The sequence below is a fragment of the Agelaius phoeniceus genome, chromosome 3, assembly GCF_051311805.1.
Source record: "Agelaius phoeniceus isolate bAgePho1 chromosome 3, bAgePho1.hap1, whole genome shotgun sequence".
Classification (NCBI taxonomy): Eukaryota; Metazoa; Chordata; class Aves; order Passeriformes; family Icteridae; genus Agelaius; species Agelaius phoeniceus.
In genome coordinates, this window is record NC_135267.1 from 104,046,369 (window position 1) to 104,061,543 (window position 15,175).

Sequence of the window (15,175 nt, forward strand, 5' to 3'; positions counted from 1 at the left end):
GAGTTTGATTTAGATTAATTTCAAGTTAATGTAGGCAAGAATTTTATCTAAAAACATAGATTTAAGATACAGCTTTTGTTACCATTGTGTAGAATATTCTTGGCTCTGCAGTTGGGTCACACCTGGTTTTGCTCCTCCTTGTTTGAGTGTTCATTTGGTGCCATGGTGTTCTTGGAGCCCAGTGTGATCAGATCTGTTCACACCAGAGGAAAGCTGAATACCCAGCCTTCTCCTTGGTGCCCTTCCCTGTCCCATCAGAACTGTCACATCTCAGAAGCTGATCATACCAAAGAACACACCAATCAGTACCTGGAATGGCTGATTTACACCTGATTTACAGGTGTCACAAAGCAAAGGTTCTTTAGAGAACCTTCCTTCCCAAGTAGTGCAGAGGAAAACAAAGGCTGCAGGAAGCTTCCACAGAACATCCTGTGTTGTCTTGTTGCTGGATTAAGAGTCCTGACAGTGGCATCTGTGGCAGACTCCTGGGAAATCCAGTGTTGCTGCTTTGTGGCTTGCATTGGTTTTTGTCCAGTGTAGCTGGGTTCTCCTTGCTGCGTGCATGCAAACCTGCTTGCAGAGCTTTGTTCTGTATCCCAGCAGCCAGCCTGAAACTCCCCAGCCATGTACCACCCTGATCTCCTTCTGGCAGAGACTAGGGACTGCTCCAGTGTTTGGAAGCCTTGAAGTGTTAGTCCACATCCAGAGCACTTCCTACATTTAAAAAGCCTTTGCTCTAGAAAGAGGCTGTTACCTCTTACTTTATTTTCAGTTTCAGAGGTCAACTGCATTTGTTGTTCCTGGCTCAGTAAGTGGATCTAATGCTTTAGATGAACAGTCTCTGGTTTGTTCAGCTTTTTACTGCCAGAGGGCTTCCCCTCCAGCTACCTCAGTTGCTCCACTATTACCTTTCCTGTGTCAGGCATTGTGGTGAAGGAATTTTTAGATTAGTTGGACCTGGCTGCATGGTCCTAAGTTGGTGTAAATTAAATTGACATAGCAAAAGCTTGTGACAAGTACAGCATCATGTTTTTATTCTTGGGTGTTTCAGTAATAGAAAATATACCATAAACCCTCTAGGCAATAGAATGGCAGAGCTTTAGATGTCTCACCCAAAGAATTTGTCTGCCTTGGTTAACACTGTGTGTAGAGGGAAAAGGGTACTATTACTTTTTGGAAACTTCTGCACTGAAAGCTACTGTATCAGTCTTAAATGATAAGAGGAAAACTCAGTGAACTTTTCAGTAGAATTCTACAATGCAGGGGAGTGGACAAACTTCTGCATTCTGGACCAGTTGTTTCCAGTACAGGGATTCTGAATACTGTTCATTGCAATGTTTGTTCTTGCTATTTAAGTCAGATTGTTTAGAAGTTCCACTTTGCCTGTTTGTGTAAAAGCATATGCATAAAGCCTAATTATCATCTGTTCTCCTTGGTGACGGCCACTCTGCAGTTGCTTGGTTACAATTTGTCCTTTCCTTTTGCATGTTGAAGCATTGCTTTTGATTGACAGTCCCTTCCAAAAGTAACCAGTTTGGGTAATATGACCATTCTGGTGCTATTACTGCTGGCAGTGCTCACCTCATGTTACTGCACACTGGAATTAAGTGTGGAACACTTACAGGAGATTGCAGTGTTAAATACTGTATTTATGCTGATCAACTGGTGCTTTTTGCTCATGCATGGAAAAAGAACTTCTGGTACCAGTGCAAGTGGTTTGTTCTGGTGTTCAGAACTTGATAGCAAGGACAAAAATAACCATGATTTTTGCCTGCACTTAGTTTCTGCTGATGAACAATACTTTGTATCTATAGGGAATTTGGAAAATTCCTGCTTCTAAACAGGAAAATTCTAAACACCTTTTCTGTTTTCTTTTCCTTCTCTTCATTTCAGGAAGGTGAAAAGATAATTCAGGATTTTCTTTGTCAAGTGAAAGCATTGCCCTTGACAGATATGTCAGAAGAAGACATCAAAGTCAAGTTGAAGCAGCTGAGAAATGATGTGCTGGCAAAGAACAACAGTTTTGTGAATGAAATAATTTCTCGAACGAAAGTTACATCATGAAATGTGCAAGAACAGGATACAGCTCCTGAGGCATATTTTGTATTGAAAGAACTGTAATTTTCTTGTCTTGTAGCTTTTATACTTTATGATACTTGTGCTCATTTATGTAGGCATTTTTTCTTGGATTGTAATTATTTTGTAAAAAATTCTGAGCACGTTACGTGCCAGATTCCTGCTTTAGTTGGGATCATTTTGTCCTGTTAGAAGTTTGCAATAAAATGGTTTTTCATATTGAGTGTTATTGACTTCACTAAGAGAATGTGTAATGCTTGTCCAGAAGTGTGCTAGAAAGTCTGACAGCTGAGGTGTCAAACAGTTGCCAGAGCCTTGGAAAGCAGCAGTAGGTACACAAAATCTTTGTCCTGGGCCGTGCTTCTTTTTTGTGTGATGCAATTGTATTAATTAATTCACTGAAGATTTAGTAGTGCTGTATTAGTGCTCCATTAGGAAAAATCCATCTAAGTGTGTCTAGGTGGCCAAGAAGGCCAGCGGCACCCTGGCCTGTATCAGCAAGAGTGTGGCCATCAGGACCAGGGCAGGGATTGTCCCCCTGCACTTGGCAATGGTGAGGCCACACCTCCAGTGCTGTGTCCAGTTCTGGGCCCCTCACTATGGGAAACACACTGAGGTGCTGGAGAGGCTCCAGAGGAGGACAACAGAGCTGAACAAGGGTCTGGATCACAAGTCTGATGAGAAACAGCTGGGGAGGCTCAGCCTGGACCAAAGGAGTCTCGAGGGAGACCTTATCCCTCTCTACAAGTCCCTGGAAGTAGGGTGTAGCCAGGTGGGGATTGGTCTCTTCTCCCACATAACAAATGATAGGAAAAAACAGCCTCAAATTGCACCAGAGGAGTTTTAGGTTGGGTATTAGGAAAAACTTCTTCCCCAAAAGGGCTGTCAAACCATGGAACAGGCCACCTGGAGAAGTGTTGGAATCACTACTCTGGATGTATTGGCAATGCACAGGGATGTGGCACTCAGGGACATGGCTCAGTGGTGGCCCTGGCAGTGCTGGGTTAATGGTTGGATTCCACAATCTTTGGTCTTTTCCAACCAGATGTCTCTGCAGTTTGTCAGAAATTTTTTGTGTGTGTACCTGCACGGGTCTTGGGAGGGGTGAGGTTGGGTGGGAGGGACTTTTTTTGTTGTTATGTGAAGGGTAGTGCTTGAGTCAAATACACTGCAGGCCTGCTCTTGCTGCCTGAGTTGTGGTTTTGTAATGGAAGCAGAGGCTGGGGTGAAGTTACATTTCAACTGGAATGTCTGAGCTGATCGTGATTAGTGAAGGCTGTCTACAAAGTAAGAATACATTGATTTTTATCTGATGCGCTTCTCTCATTGAGGCAGTTTGAAAGCATGCTGGTACAAGTTTATTTTCTCCTTGAAATGTAGCATTTTAAATTGTAACTGAAGGATACTACCTATATTTAAAACTGTCAGCGTTGAAAGACTAATGGGAAAAGTTGTTTGTCACAGGAGATGATAGAAATAAAATCATGCTGAAGATGTTAGGCAAACTTGCTGTGTTCAGAGATTGCATCAGTGGGTGTGTGCTGGGGACAGCAGTGCTGCTGTTAAACTGAGCTATAGTGCTGTGTCAGGGATTCATGTGTTGCAGTGGTGTCCATTTAAACATTTAAATAGTCATAAAAGAGGTGTGATGTTCAGTTTGCTCTTGGATAATGCTTGTACTTAGACCAGGACTGGGACATATTAGATCTGCTTTACAGAAGCACTAAAGGCTTGTTTGAGAGGTTGGGGTGCTGCATAACACCTTTCTTTAAACACCATTAAATTAAAATGTATTTTGCTTACAAAAACAAAAACAGATTTGCATTTACAAACAGCACAGTTAATGCATGGTGTGGAAAAGCATCAGAATGAAAAATCTGTTGCATAAAGTAACAATGTATGTTTTTGCAATTTTGATTGTTTCAACCACCAAAGTTCCAAAAAATGTTGGCTCACACTGCTTTAGGTTATTGATAGAAATGTTCCTGTGAGACTGGAATGGCTGGTACTGACAGCCTCTGCCTGTGCATGCTGAAATCCCTGTGTCTGAGCAAAAACACCCCTTGCTCAGTGTCGTGTCCATGTAACCAAGAGAACAGCCATAAAACCACCAGAGGTCATCTCTCCCAGGAATTTCTCTGTTGTCCCTCTGACCCTGTGTGCACTTTTAAGTGTCTGCTTAGCCAAGAAGTTCCTCACTGAGCTGCCACCAGCAAGAGGAGCCACTTCTCTGCTTCCCTCATTGCCTTTGTGTTCTTTGTGTCCACTCTTCCCTTTCTGGGTGCAGTGCCTCAGTTCTGTGTGTCTGCAGCGTGCTGAGGACAGGCTGCTTCTATGTTTGTATTGCAGTTGGAGGCTGATAGAGGTGTTCCTGTGTGGCCAGATTTGCTTGTCTCAGGGTGAAAGGTGCTCGTGTGTTACTCAGGAGTGATGGGCCAGCACCTTCTGTGTGCTTCAGAGAGGGTCTCGTGTGTCTGCAGCAAAGAAGATTCAGGTTTTCTCATTTTTTTTTTCACTCTCAGGTTTCCCTTCAACACTCACAAGGAAGAAAGGTGTAAATTAACAAGATTTTAAAGGTAATCTTTTGAACTGTTTTTCTCTTCTACACTACACTTCCCCCTCCCTCTGCTGCTGGATATAGGCAGGAAGAGATCAGGCAGGGTTAAGTCTCCATATGCCAGAGCTGCTGGCAAACTGGGTTACAGGTACTGTGATTTCATCTGAGCAGGCTGGGTGGCTATTTTTGCTGGTTCTAATTTAGCTTTTTGTTCAGAAATGTACCTATGGGGCAGGAGCAATTCCACAACTTGTCTGCTTATTACAGAGCTGTGCTAGGGATGCAAAGATTATCAAAATTCCAAAGGAAATGAACGAGGCTGTTGAGGAGCAGTGAGGCCATGCAGTGTTGGCCTTCAATAAAGATGCAAGGTTCTCTTTGCTCCTTCACCTGAGAAAGCTGGGCACTGAGTGCTGCAGGCAAGTGGTCTTTTTGGGCTCTGCTCTGTTCATCTAGAAGGCTCCTCATGAAGAAAACTGCATTAGATAAGGTAAAACAAAAGAGATGACATGAGCAAACACTGAAGGAATTAATTTTACTTTGGTGATTTCACTGCCCTTTTAGGGATCAGGAGCACCTGGTAGCCAGCCTGATGAGAAAGTGTTGGGTTTACCTCTTGGGTTGTGGTCAAAGGCTCCAGTTAGGGCTGGATGACTCCAGGGATCAAAGGAATGCTGCCTGCCAGATTTGGGCTTGTCTGCATATTCCAGCCTGCATCTGTGCCTGTTCATCTCAAATAATACTGCAGTCACCAAGTGGCTCTGTGCCTCTTTCCTCTGCTGGAGCTGAGGTGGTTCTGGAATCAGAAATGGCAGACCAGGACTGAGGTGAGTCCTTGCCCACTGGAGGCAGCACTGACACTGTCCTGAGGAGACTTGCAGAGCTTTGGATCCCTGCTGGTGACAATGACCCTGCTGGTGGCCTGGCTTTGCAGAGCAATGCAACTTTGCCTCAGCTCTTAGGGCATGCAGCTGTTCTGGGCTGACAGCCACCCTGGCAGTACTGGGAGTGCTCCTGCTCTGACTTTTCCAGGTCCAGGGAAGCCTGGGGGAGAGCTCATTGCTGAGCTCTGGGATTGTGTGAGCAGTTTCATCTGGTTTGGTGTGAGATTAGGATGCTGGTTTAAACTGGTTTTCATGGCATTAATTTAATGAGTTTTTGAACACCCAGCCACTACACAGGCTGAGCAATTTCTCTGGCTATGAAGCAGTGAGACAGCTGGTCTTGCTATTCTGCACTGGGCCAGATTTATTTGAAAACTCAAGGGAGAGCATTTGCTGCTCTGTATCTGAAGTGTGAGGTCAAGCATTGAGTTCTTTGCCTCTTGCTGACCTGGGAAGAAGGAAAAGAAGTGGCCTCAGGAACCTGAAGCCTTAAAATACAAAGGGAGAGGTGCTGTCATCTTCCTGTGATGGCTGCAACCCTTTCAGGTATAACTTGGCTCTGATGCTGTTTGCTGAAAAAGCCTTGTTAGCAGCTGTCTCTCAGAATTCCTGTTCCTCTCCCAGCCTTGCAGCCTTTCCCAGCCTTTTCCCTGTTCCTGCCAAGCTCCTGCACTGTTCCTGTACACAGGGAGCACCTTGCAGTGCTTCTTTTATGTGCGTGTGTCTCTCTCAGCTGCCAGCAGAGATTTTTATTTGCATGGGGTGGGACAGGGCTAGATGCATCCCTGCACCTGCTGCTTTGCCAGTCAAATTGAGGGGGACCAACCTCTGCTGTTAAAGAGGGAAGTGACAATTTCTGCTCCTTTTCAGTGGCAGCTGGGACTTGCCCTCCTGACTCAGTGTCCCCTGTCCCCTGACCCAGCAGCAGTGCCTGTAGCTGAGGGAAGCAAAGCAGATGACAGGTTGTGTTTGCTCCTCCAGCTGCAGCAGGCAGTGCTTTCCTAGAGGTGAGAAAATGTGTTTGCTCCTTTCCTTTGTGGGAAAAAGGTGCCTTGGCACCTGCTTTGAGCTGCTTGGTTTCTGTGGCAGTTTCCTTAAGGATGTGATGGCTCTGCCTTTGTGGGGATGGTTGGAAAACTGGAAACAGCAGTGCTGAACAATGAGAGTAGGAGAAAAGCTGTGAATAAATAAATAGGCTGTGCTTATAAGAACATTTCCCCTACTGATCCACCCCATCCTGCTGCATGCTGCAAGGGCATGGCTTATCAGGGCAAGGCACAGGGGGTGGCTTCAATATGCTCACTCTTCCTCCAAGAATTGGGCAGCTGTTCCCCTGTGAGTTGCTGTGGACTCTGGCAAGGGGCCCATGGCCCTGGCCAAGAGCAGACCTGCCCAGGAGGGCTGCTGCACATCACTCTGGCAGTCTGGTCCCATCTCCAACCCGCTGCTGGGGGAGGCAGGAGGCTGGGCAGCACTCTAAATTCTGTCTGTGCCTGCCTGAAGGTGCTGCTTTATATCCTGAAGAACATGAATTTTTTTTCCTACTGAGCTTTTGAAATATCTTCTGTCCTGCCCCTTTCTTTTTGTGCACAAAACTTCAGAAAAGCATCCACTGATGTGGTCTTCAGAGCAGAGATTGTCAGTCTTTTCAGCATGCCTGCTGGTTTCCCTTGTGTGGCTGTCCCCAGATGCCTCTGACAGCAGACAGTCCAAGCTTTTAAACCTCTCTGCATCCACCTGACCCCATCCAGAGCTGCCTGGGCTCTCCCTGTGCAGGTGCAGCCCGAGTGGCACTGCAGGGACACAGAGGGAGCCAGCAAACTGTGCCATGTTTGCTGCACGTGCTGCACCTCCTCCCCAGGGCCTCTGGTTCAACAAGGAACACTCTACACAGGATCAGAAATGTAGCTGATTGATCAGAATGTGGTCCCAAGCTCTGCAAGGAATGACAGCATGTGTTACCATGGTGCAAGCCTGGATTTTGGGTGACTGGGGAAATGCTGTTCAGAAGCATTTCCCCTCTTCTGGATATTTGCAGTAATTCTTCCTTGTGCCTTTCTGCTGCTGAGGTTTTTGCTGACCTGAGTGTCCCTTTCTGGGTTTTCAGGGTCTCAGCATAATGGCAGGTAGTTTCCTTATGCTTTCATGTGCTAATGAAGAAGGTAAAAATTAAAAACCAAGATTCATATCAATGTTCACCATCCAAATGACCAGCAAGATGATTCTGATGCTCATTTTAGTGCAGATGCTCTGGCTGCAGTCTTTTTTTGCCATGACCTGGGAGGGCAGTGTGGGAGTTTTGGTTTCTGTACCTACTGATTCTTTTCACCTTGGGCAGTAACAGATGATTCAAGCTCACACTCCCTTTCTGCTTGCAGGAAGTCATCTTTCATATCTTCATTCTGCTGTGGCATTTATCATTCCATTCAGGGACACTGGGATGTGCTGTAGCAATTCACTCCCACCTTGGTGGCAGTCAATGACATTAAAAGGTTAAAAAAAGAAAGGAGCCTGCTTACTTTGTGCCTGCTGTAGAAAAGGATGTGTATGATAATGCCCAAGGCTGGTGGTGCAGGGCCAGGAAATCAGGGGGTGCACAGAGCTCTGTGAGTTGTTCCCTCTCTCTGTAGGAACATCCCCAGTGAAAATCAAGGGTTTAAAAGCTGCTCTTCTCCATGCTGGCACAGAAGCCTGAGATGAGAAGAGTGACTGTACCAGCTGGGAGCAGCTCAGATAGTGCAGAATCCATGGTGTGGTCTCCTTTGGTCCAGTTTGGGGGCTCCCTGGCTGCTGTAGGAGCCCTGTCCCCCAGCACAGGCTGGGCCTTTCTCCAGAAGTGTTCTGGAAGGTGCTATTTCAGCACTTGTTTGGCCACTGCTGTTCTGCTCTGGTTATTGCCTTTAACTTAAAGAAAGTCATCTGAGACTTAAACCAGAGGTTTTAGTTTGAGGTTGCCCCAGAAGATGAGCAGCACTTGCTAAGCAGGCAGTGGGCCACCAGCTCTGTGAAACACTTGCATGGCTGGGTGGCTTGCTAAATTAAAATATTTGATATTCTGAGGGGGAAGCTCCTGTGAGACTCCAGCTTGGACCTGCCCTTGCAGTGCAGTGACACAGCCCTGGAGCAGAGCTGACCTGGCTCTAGCAGACCTGAGCCATATTCCAATTTCTCCTACAGTAGTGTTTTAACAGCTCCTTTCTATTTTCTTTTTCTTTTTTTTTTTTTTTTTTTTTTTTTGGACTCTGAGAAGGAAATCAGTTTCTGAGAGGGAAACCTTGCAGGAGCCCCTCTTTCTGTGCTGCTGTGGCTGGATATCAGGCATCATAGCATGATACAGCACTGGTTATGAGAAAGCTGCAGTGCTGTTTATCTTTCTGCTACAGGATTAGCTCTGTAATCTCTCCTGTAAGAGATGTGCTCATTCAGTGGGAATCAGAGGAGCTGCATGAAGTAAATGCTTTTTTTACCCTGAGATTAGACTGGCTGTTGATTTGGCCCATGAATCCATGCTAATGCTGTTGTGCTCCCAGTAGTTCTCAATGGTTTAATTTCTCTCTGGAGTGTAGTTTGTAGATAAAAGTGTAATTTTCTTACTGGAAAACTTGGAAAGCTGATGAGTATCTTGCCCATTAGTATTACAAAGTTCGGTTTTACTGTTTGTTTTTTTTTTTCAAGAATGAGAACTGATCTCCATCAGTGACTAGATGCTTATTTATCCTGTGCACATGAGAGGAAATCAAACCATCCAAGGCTTTGCTGCACCTCCCACACATCCTGAGGCATGCACTTAGGATTTTTTCCCCCTGTTACCCTTATAGAAGGATATCATGCAAGGCATCAGGCTGCTTGGAGGTGCTTAATGTGAGCAAGGAGGTTTTTTTTGGGAGTATGGTAACCAGTGCAGTAATCTGACATTTGCAGATAATGCCTGAAAATTTGCTCTTTGGCCCTTCCAGGAGGACACAGGGGGGATGCCTGGTGTGAAATCCTGAGCTGCTGTGCCTGCTTTGGGCCAGTCCCTTTATGAGGCCTGCCCAAGTAGGATCTCGATGCAAATAGGAAAATTTAGTCTAGAAAATAGATTGCAATGGATCTGGTCTGTAGAGAGCAGGCAGCCAATAATGCATTTCACAGGGAGCTCAGAGAAACCTCCATAAGCATCAGTCAGGAGGGTGTTGGAAAACCCTCCCCTGGCTGTAGTGGCCAAGTGCCTTGTGTACCTTTAGGATGGTGTTGGACACCTTTGGTTGCTGAAGGAGGGAAGCCCTGCTCTGCCTCTCCTGCAGCTTAGTCTGTCCCCAAACACACTCCTGCTCTGCACTGCAGCCAGCACAGTGCAAATGCTCCATGAAATTCCTCTGCTTTTGGTGCTGTGGAATCGGACAGGCAAACAGGGAGGAGAGGAGAAGCACAGCCGTGAGGAGCATGTGCTTAAAATGAAGTGGTACAAAGGGAGAACCACATGCTGCTCGATTTTGCTGTTATGTGAGTCAAATTTGCACCAATTTGAATAGAGCAGGACAAGGTCACTGAGTCTGTGTGTGATGTTTCACTTCTCCCTTCCTTGGGTAGTGAAACCAAGCCCTGAGCCCTTTGAAACTGAATGGGGCTGCTGAACCTGAAGGCTGAAGTGTGGGCAGGTGGGAGAGGCTATAATTTTTGGGTGCCCTTCACATGCTGCTCTAATAAGCCACACAAACAAACAAACAAACTAACAAAAGCTGTTTGCACACAGAAAGTAGTCCTAGTTCTTCTTTTAAAAAAATGTATACACTGGCAAAGTCTTTAAATTCCAGCTGAGGAGGAAAGTGGCTGCTGAGATTGATGCTCCTGAATGTGTACAGGAAGAACAGCTCCAAGAATTGGATGGCAGAAAGCTTGATGCCATCAGGTTGTCTTGAAAATTCACCTTTCTAGAAATGCTTTAGGCCACGTAAAGAACACCCATGAGAGCTGTGGTGAGTAGGATGTGACTCTCTATGTCAGAGTGTGAGCTGTGGAAAATGCCTGGCTGGGCTCTGCTTGTAGCAGTTTCAGAGACCACCTAGAAACCAGCGTAACAGAAATAAGTTCTCAGCTTCAATGTACCCTGAAAGTCAGCAGATTCTGCCTTAAAATGGACTGAGTGGCCAAAAATGGTTGCTGGAAAAACTGTACAGAAAGATGTTGGCCTTTACCCAGTTCAGAGTGGAGAAGCACATGGACAGGCATCCTCATGGATGTCCTGAAAGGAGACAAACTCTTTGCCTCCCCCCTGAAGCTGGACCCTAAATAAAGCACCACTTTTGTGTCACCCTCCCCTCCCCACTCAGCCCCTCTCTGGGGAGAGCAGCATTTATTCTAACCCTTATTTTTAGTGGCTTGCAGCTCTACAGCCTGTCCAGGTGGAAATATGAGCCTGTCTATTGATAATATATTGGGATTTGAATGACTGAATTTGTTCAGCAGCAGGGCAAGAAAATCCATGTGGGGACCTGCCACTTCTCTCTCCTTGGGGTGTCTCCACAGCCTGTGTCATTTAATCAGAGCAGAGAAACCTTTGCAGTTTGAACTGAGCACCACACCACTCCCAAGGCAAATATTGCCTACTCTGAGCTCTCCTCATGGTCTCAACATCTGCCTTGCAGGTGCTTTAATACTGCCCACAACAAGTTTCCTGCCTGCACAAGAAAGCACTGAAGCAAAGAGCAAGCTCTCTGCAGGATGGTGCTCCCAGAGCTGCCAGCATGGCATATTAAACCCTTGTGGGATACTAGAGAAACACTGGAGGGTACAGGACTGATGCTAATAACACCCAGCTGCAGTTTCTGGAGTTTTAAAAGATTTTAGATGACTTTTAAAATCTTTGAAAGATTTTAAAAGGTGACTGACAGTGCTGAATTATGCAGTGAATGCATCCTCTCCTGATTATATGGGGTGCTACTGGTGCTGACTTGAGCATATCAAAATCATCTCTTGCCCTGAGAAACCTTCCCCTCAGCCTTGGGCATCTGTGGGTACCAGCAGTGTCTTGGAATGATTTTCTTTATGGGGGTTGTTTCTCTTCTGGCAGGTTGTGCAGAGCCTCCATGCCAGCACCACATTTTCATCAGAAGTGGGGGATGTGGGAATGAAATCATCAGAAATCCCACATCATTTTCATCAGAAATGGGGGATTGGTGCCACTGCTGAGCCAAAGGGCTGATGGGCAGAGAGGAAATGTGCCAGGTAAACAGAATGAGAGGAAATGGTTAGATGGGATATTAGGAAAAGATTTTTCATGGAAAATGTTGTCAGCTATTGGAGCAGGCTGCCCAGGGAAGTGATGGAGTCCCCATCCCTGGAGGTATTTAAAAGTGATGTAGATGTGGCACTCAGGGCCATGGTTTAGTGGTGGCCTTGGCAGTGCTGGGTTAATGGTTGGATTCAGTGATCTTACAGGTCTTTCCCAACCTTAATGATTCTGGAAATCTCTGATTCTGGAATACTCTGATTCTCTGAAAGACTCCCTGTGAGCAGCAGTGTCACCCTGAACACCAGACTCCTGCCAACCCACCAGCCCTCCTCCCCTTCTGTTGGGCAAAAATAATGTCTTTAAAACCCTTTAATAAAATGATATTCTTAATTTTAAAAAATGGTTTTTGAATCTCCTCTGCTGGAGTTACATATTTATTTGTTTGAAGGGCATCCAGGAGCACTTCTTTGGGCACCAGTGCCAAACCATCTGCTTGCAGATGGGATGGATGCTGGCTGTGCTCTGTGGCACTGCAGCTGATGCAGGTGCCCAAGAGCCGCCTGCCAGGGACACCTGGGCACTGTGGTGGCACCCATTCCCCTGCTCAGAGCTTGGACCCTGAGGTGTCCTGCAGGCCTGACCAAAGTGAGAGGCAGGAAGGTGAGAAATGGCTAAAACACCCCAGCTGACGTGCTGAGACCCCCATGGCATCCCCATCCCTCTCAGTTGTGCAGGAATAGCCCTGGGAGAAGGGTCTGCTGAGATGGATGCTGGACAGCCCCCAGATGCAGCCCAAATTCCCCCAGAGCCACCCAGATCTCCCCACATTTGGCTCCAGGGCTTTGGGGACCTGCCCCTGCTCATGGCAGTGCACAGGGAGTTATCCCCACCTGCATTGCCTGCTGCTTCTGCCTGGGTAAAGTTGTATTTTCTGCTGGGGAGGTGCTCAGAGGGTGCATGAGCCCTCTCTGATGGTATTGCTGGCTGTGCCCATCTTCACCACCTCTGTGGGAAGGCAAGCAAGAGCACCTGTGGCATGAGGCAGGATTTTGCACTGGTTGTTTCCATTTGCTCTGGAAAATAAAAAATGACGTGCTCTGGCAAGAAAGGGCTGTGATATTTCTGGGGACTTTCCAGCAGAGCCTGTCTGTGGCTCCAGGTCTCTCTGTAGTCTCTGCTCTTTGTAGGTGAAACCAGTCAAAAAGAGTGAACAATCCCTCGTGATTGTTTTCACTTGCACTTTTGATGTAATTTTTTTACAGCATTGCAGTGTAGATCAAAATGCACTTAGGCTGGGATGTGATACCATAAAAAAGCTCTTTGGCTTTTCAGTGCCTAGGTACAAAGCAAAAATGAAGTAATTTTTTGGATAGCTTTAAAAATTGCTGAGAGATGCAGCTGTCTTTTCACTAGCAGTTTCAAAACCTAGACTATGCTTTTTTTACACTGCTTTGATAAATGGTTGTTTTGTTACATTCCCACTGAGCCGAGCTGCTTTCCAATTCCTGCTTCCTAATTCTGATACCTGCACAATGGGAGGAATTGTCCCCATCAGCTTTTTATGTGGCAACATCTGCTTTCAGCGCTTTCAATTACCAATAATAATAATAATAATAATAATAATAATAATACTCTCAGTGGCCTGGTGTCCACTTTCACCAGCTTGGTATGCACAAGGGATTTGGTCTGGTGAAAAATTCAGATACTGCTGAATACTCTGTGTTTCTGTTGGAGCCAAGGTGCTCAAGATTTGTAGGGTCAGGACTCTGATCATCTTCAGGAGATAAGTTGCTGCCTACAACATTGGTCTGGGGCTCAAGGATTTGCTGTTAATTCCTGCACAGGGCTCCCATGTTATGGTGGACAAGTCCTTGACTCTCCGGTGTTTTTCTGTATATAGACTCACAGAATCATTCAGGTTGGAAAAGACTCACAAGACCATCAAATAATGTATATGAAATGAGGGTGCCAAAAATGTCTCATTCAGAGGCTTGTGGAGGAGCCTACAGCTGGTCACGAGATGCTTGGAAATCACCAGCAACAGAAGGGAGCCAAGATGGAGTGTCTGATTCATCCACAGGCTTCTCATTATTGACAGTGCTCTGAGGGGCTAGAAAAAAGGTGATGCACTTCAGATGGAAACAATGACTAAAAAATTATCCTTGATGGTTCATTTTTTTTCTCTAAAGGGCTGTGGATACAGCCTGTAACTGCCTATAACCATTTTTAATATGAGATAATTTCTGCTTTAATGATCTTGCAAATCTCAAGGATATGCTAACATTTACCATCAGCTATTAGATCTACCTAGGAATATTTCACTTCTTCAGTACTAGCAGAGATGATGCTCATGAGAGGTTGCTTAATTATACCTACATTTTCAAAGATGAGCGATAAAAATAAATATTGGTACAAGTCAACATGATTATATGGGTATGAATAATCTTGTCCATATTGGCTTTTTCCTTTCCCATTGCTGATGGTTTTTTACCTGATTTGCAGAGATTTCAGGGATGAGTGTTTCTGTCCCTGTACAATTCAGATGAATTGTTTTGATTTTGCATTGCAAATGCAGTTGATGTAATGAGACATGGGCTGCTGCAGCCCCTGGCATGCACAGGGCTCTGGCCAGGAGTGCAGGAGAAGAATTCTGACCCTGTCTGACCAGGCAGGAGTCAGCTGGGGAGAGCCTGAAGCAAAGGTACCCCTACATCTCACCCCAGAGGAGTCCTTCTGGGTTGGTCCCTCCAGTGTTTTCATCACTTATCTGTCCATATCCTTAAGCTGCAGTAGTGTGTCAGGCTGAATAGCTTTTCTTTCCTGGACATCACAGGTTAGCAGAAATCCTTTATTTGAAAGACACTCTCAAATTCCCACATTTCCTACTAAAAGACCTGAGGCTTGGAGTCACTTGTCCCATATAATTTCCCCAGGAAGGGGTAGGGATGGCCACAGGAACACAGCTCAGCGAGGATGGAGGATTTATCTCTTTTGGGAGACAGAGGAACAGCACAGAGCTCATCTGCCAGTATCCACGTGCAAGGCCTGCCCTTGGTGTAACGTGTGGCAGGGCACAAAACAGTTCTGAAAGCAGAGAGGTGCCATGAGATGGCCTCTCTTAGCACAGCAAACCCTGGCACATCAGTTATGGCTGCACTGGATCCTCCCCACCAAGCATTTTGTTATTCCTTCCTCTGGTTCACCAGGAGCATGAGAAGGAGCTTCCTTGGCCAAGGAGCCATACATGCAGGATTTTGCCAGCTGATTGACATTTAGGTGGTGATGGACATATGGACATAAATCTTTGCCCAACAGGCATCCACCTGCAGCTGTTGGGGTGAGGGAAGGGGGCTCCTTCCTCTCACTCTGCCAATAGTCCCAAAGGGAAAGTGCCCCCATTTGTTTGGCACTGCTCCAGGGCTGGGTCACTCAGGACCATCTCTC

At 46.0% G+C, this 15,175-nt stretch overlaps 1 protein-coding gene across 1 annotated transcript in view; it reads left to right on the forward strand.

Annotated features, from left to right (window-relative positions):
* MSH2 (mutS homolog 2) overlaps positions 1–2,300 on the forward strand; it is a 48,526-nt gene extending 46,226 nt beyond the window's left edge. The window contains exon 16 of the mRNA XM_054629095.2: positions 1,894–2,300. Within this exon, the coding sequence (XP_054485070.1) occupies positions 1,894–2,064 (171 nt within the window). The 3' untranslated portion in view covers positions 2,065–2,300. The remainder of the gene's footprint in view (positions 1–1,893) is intronic.
* The last annotated feature ends 12,875 nt before the right edge of the window (positions 2,301–15,175 follow it).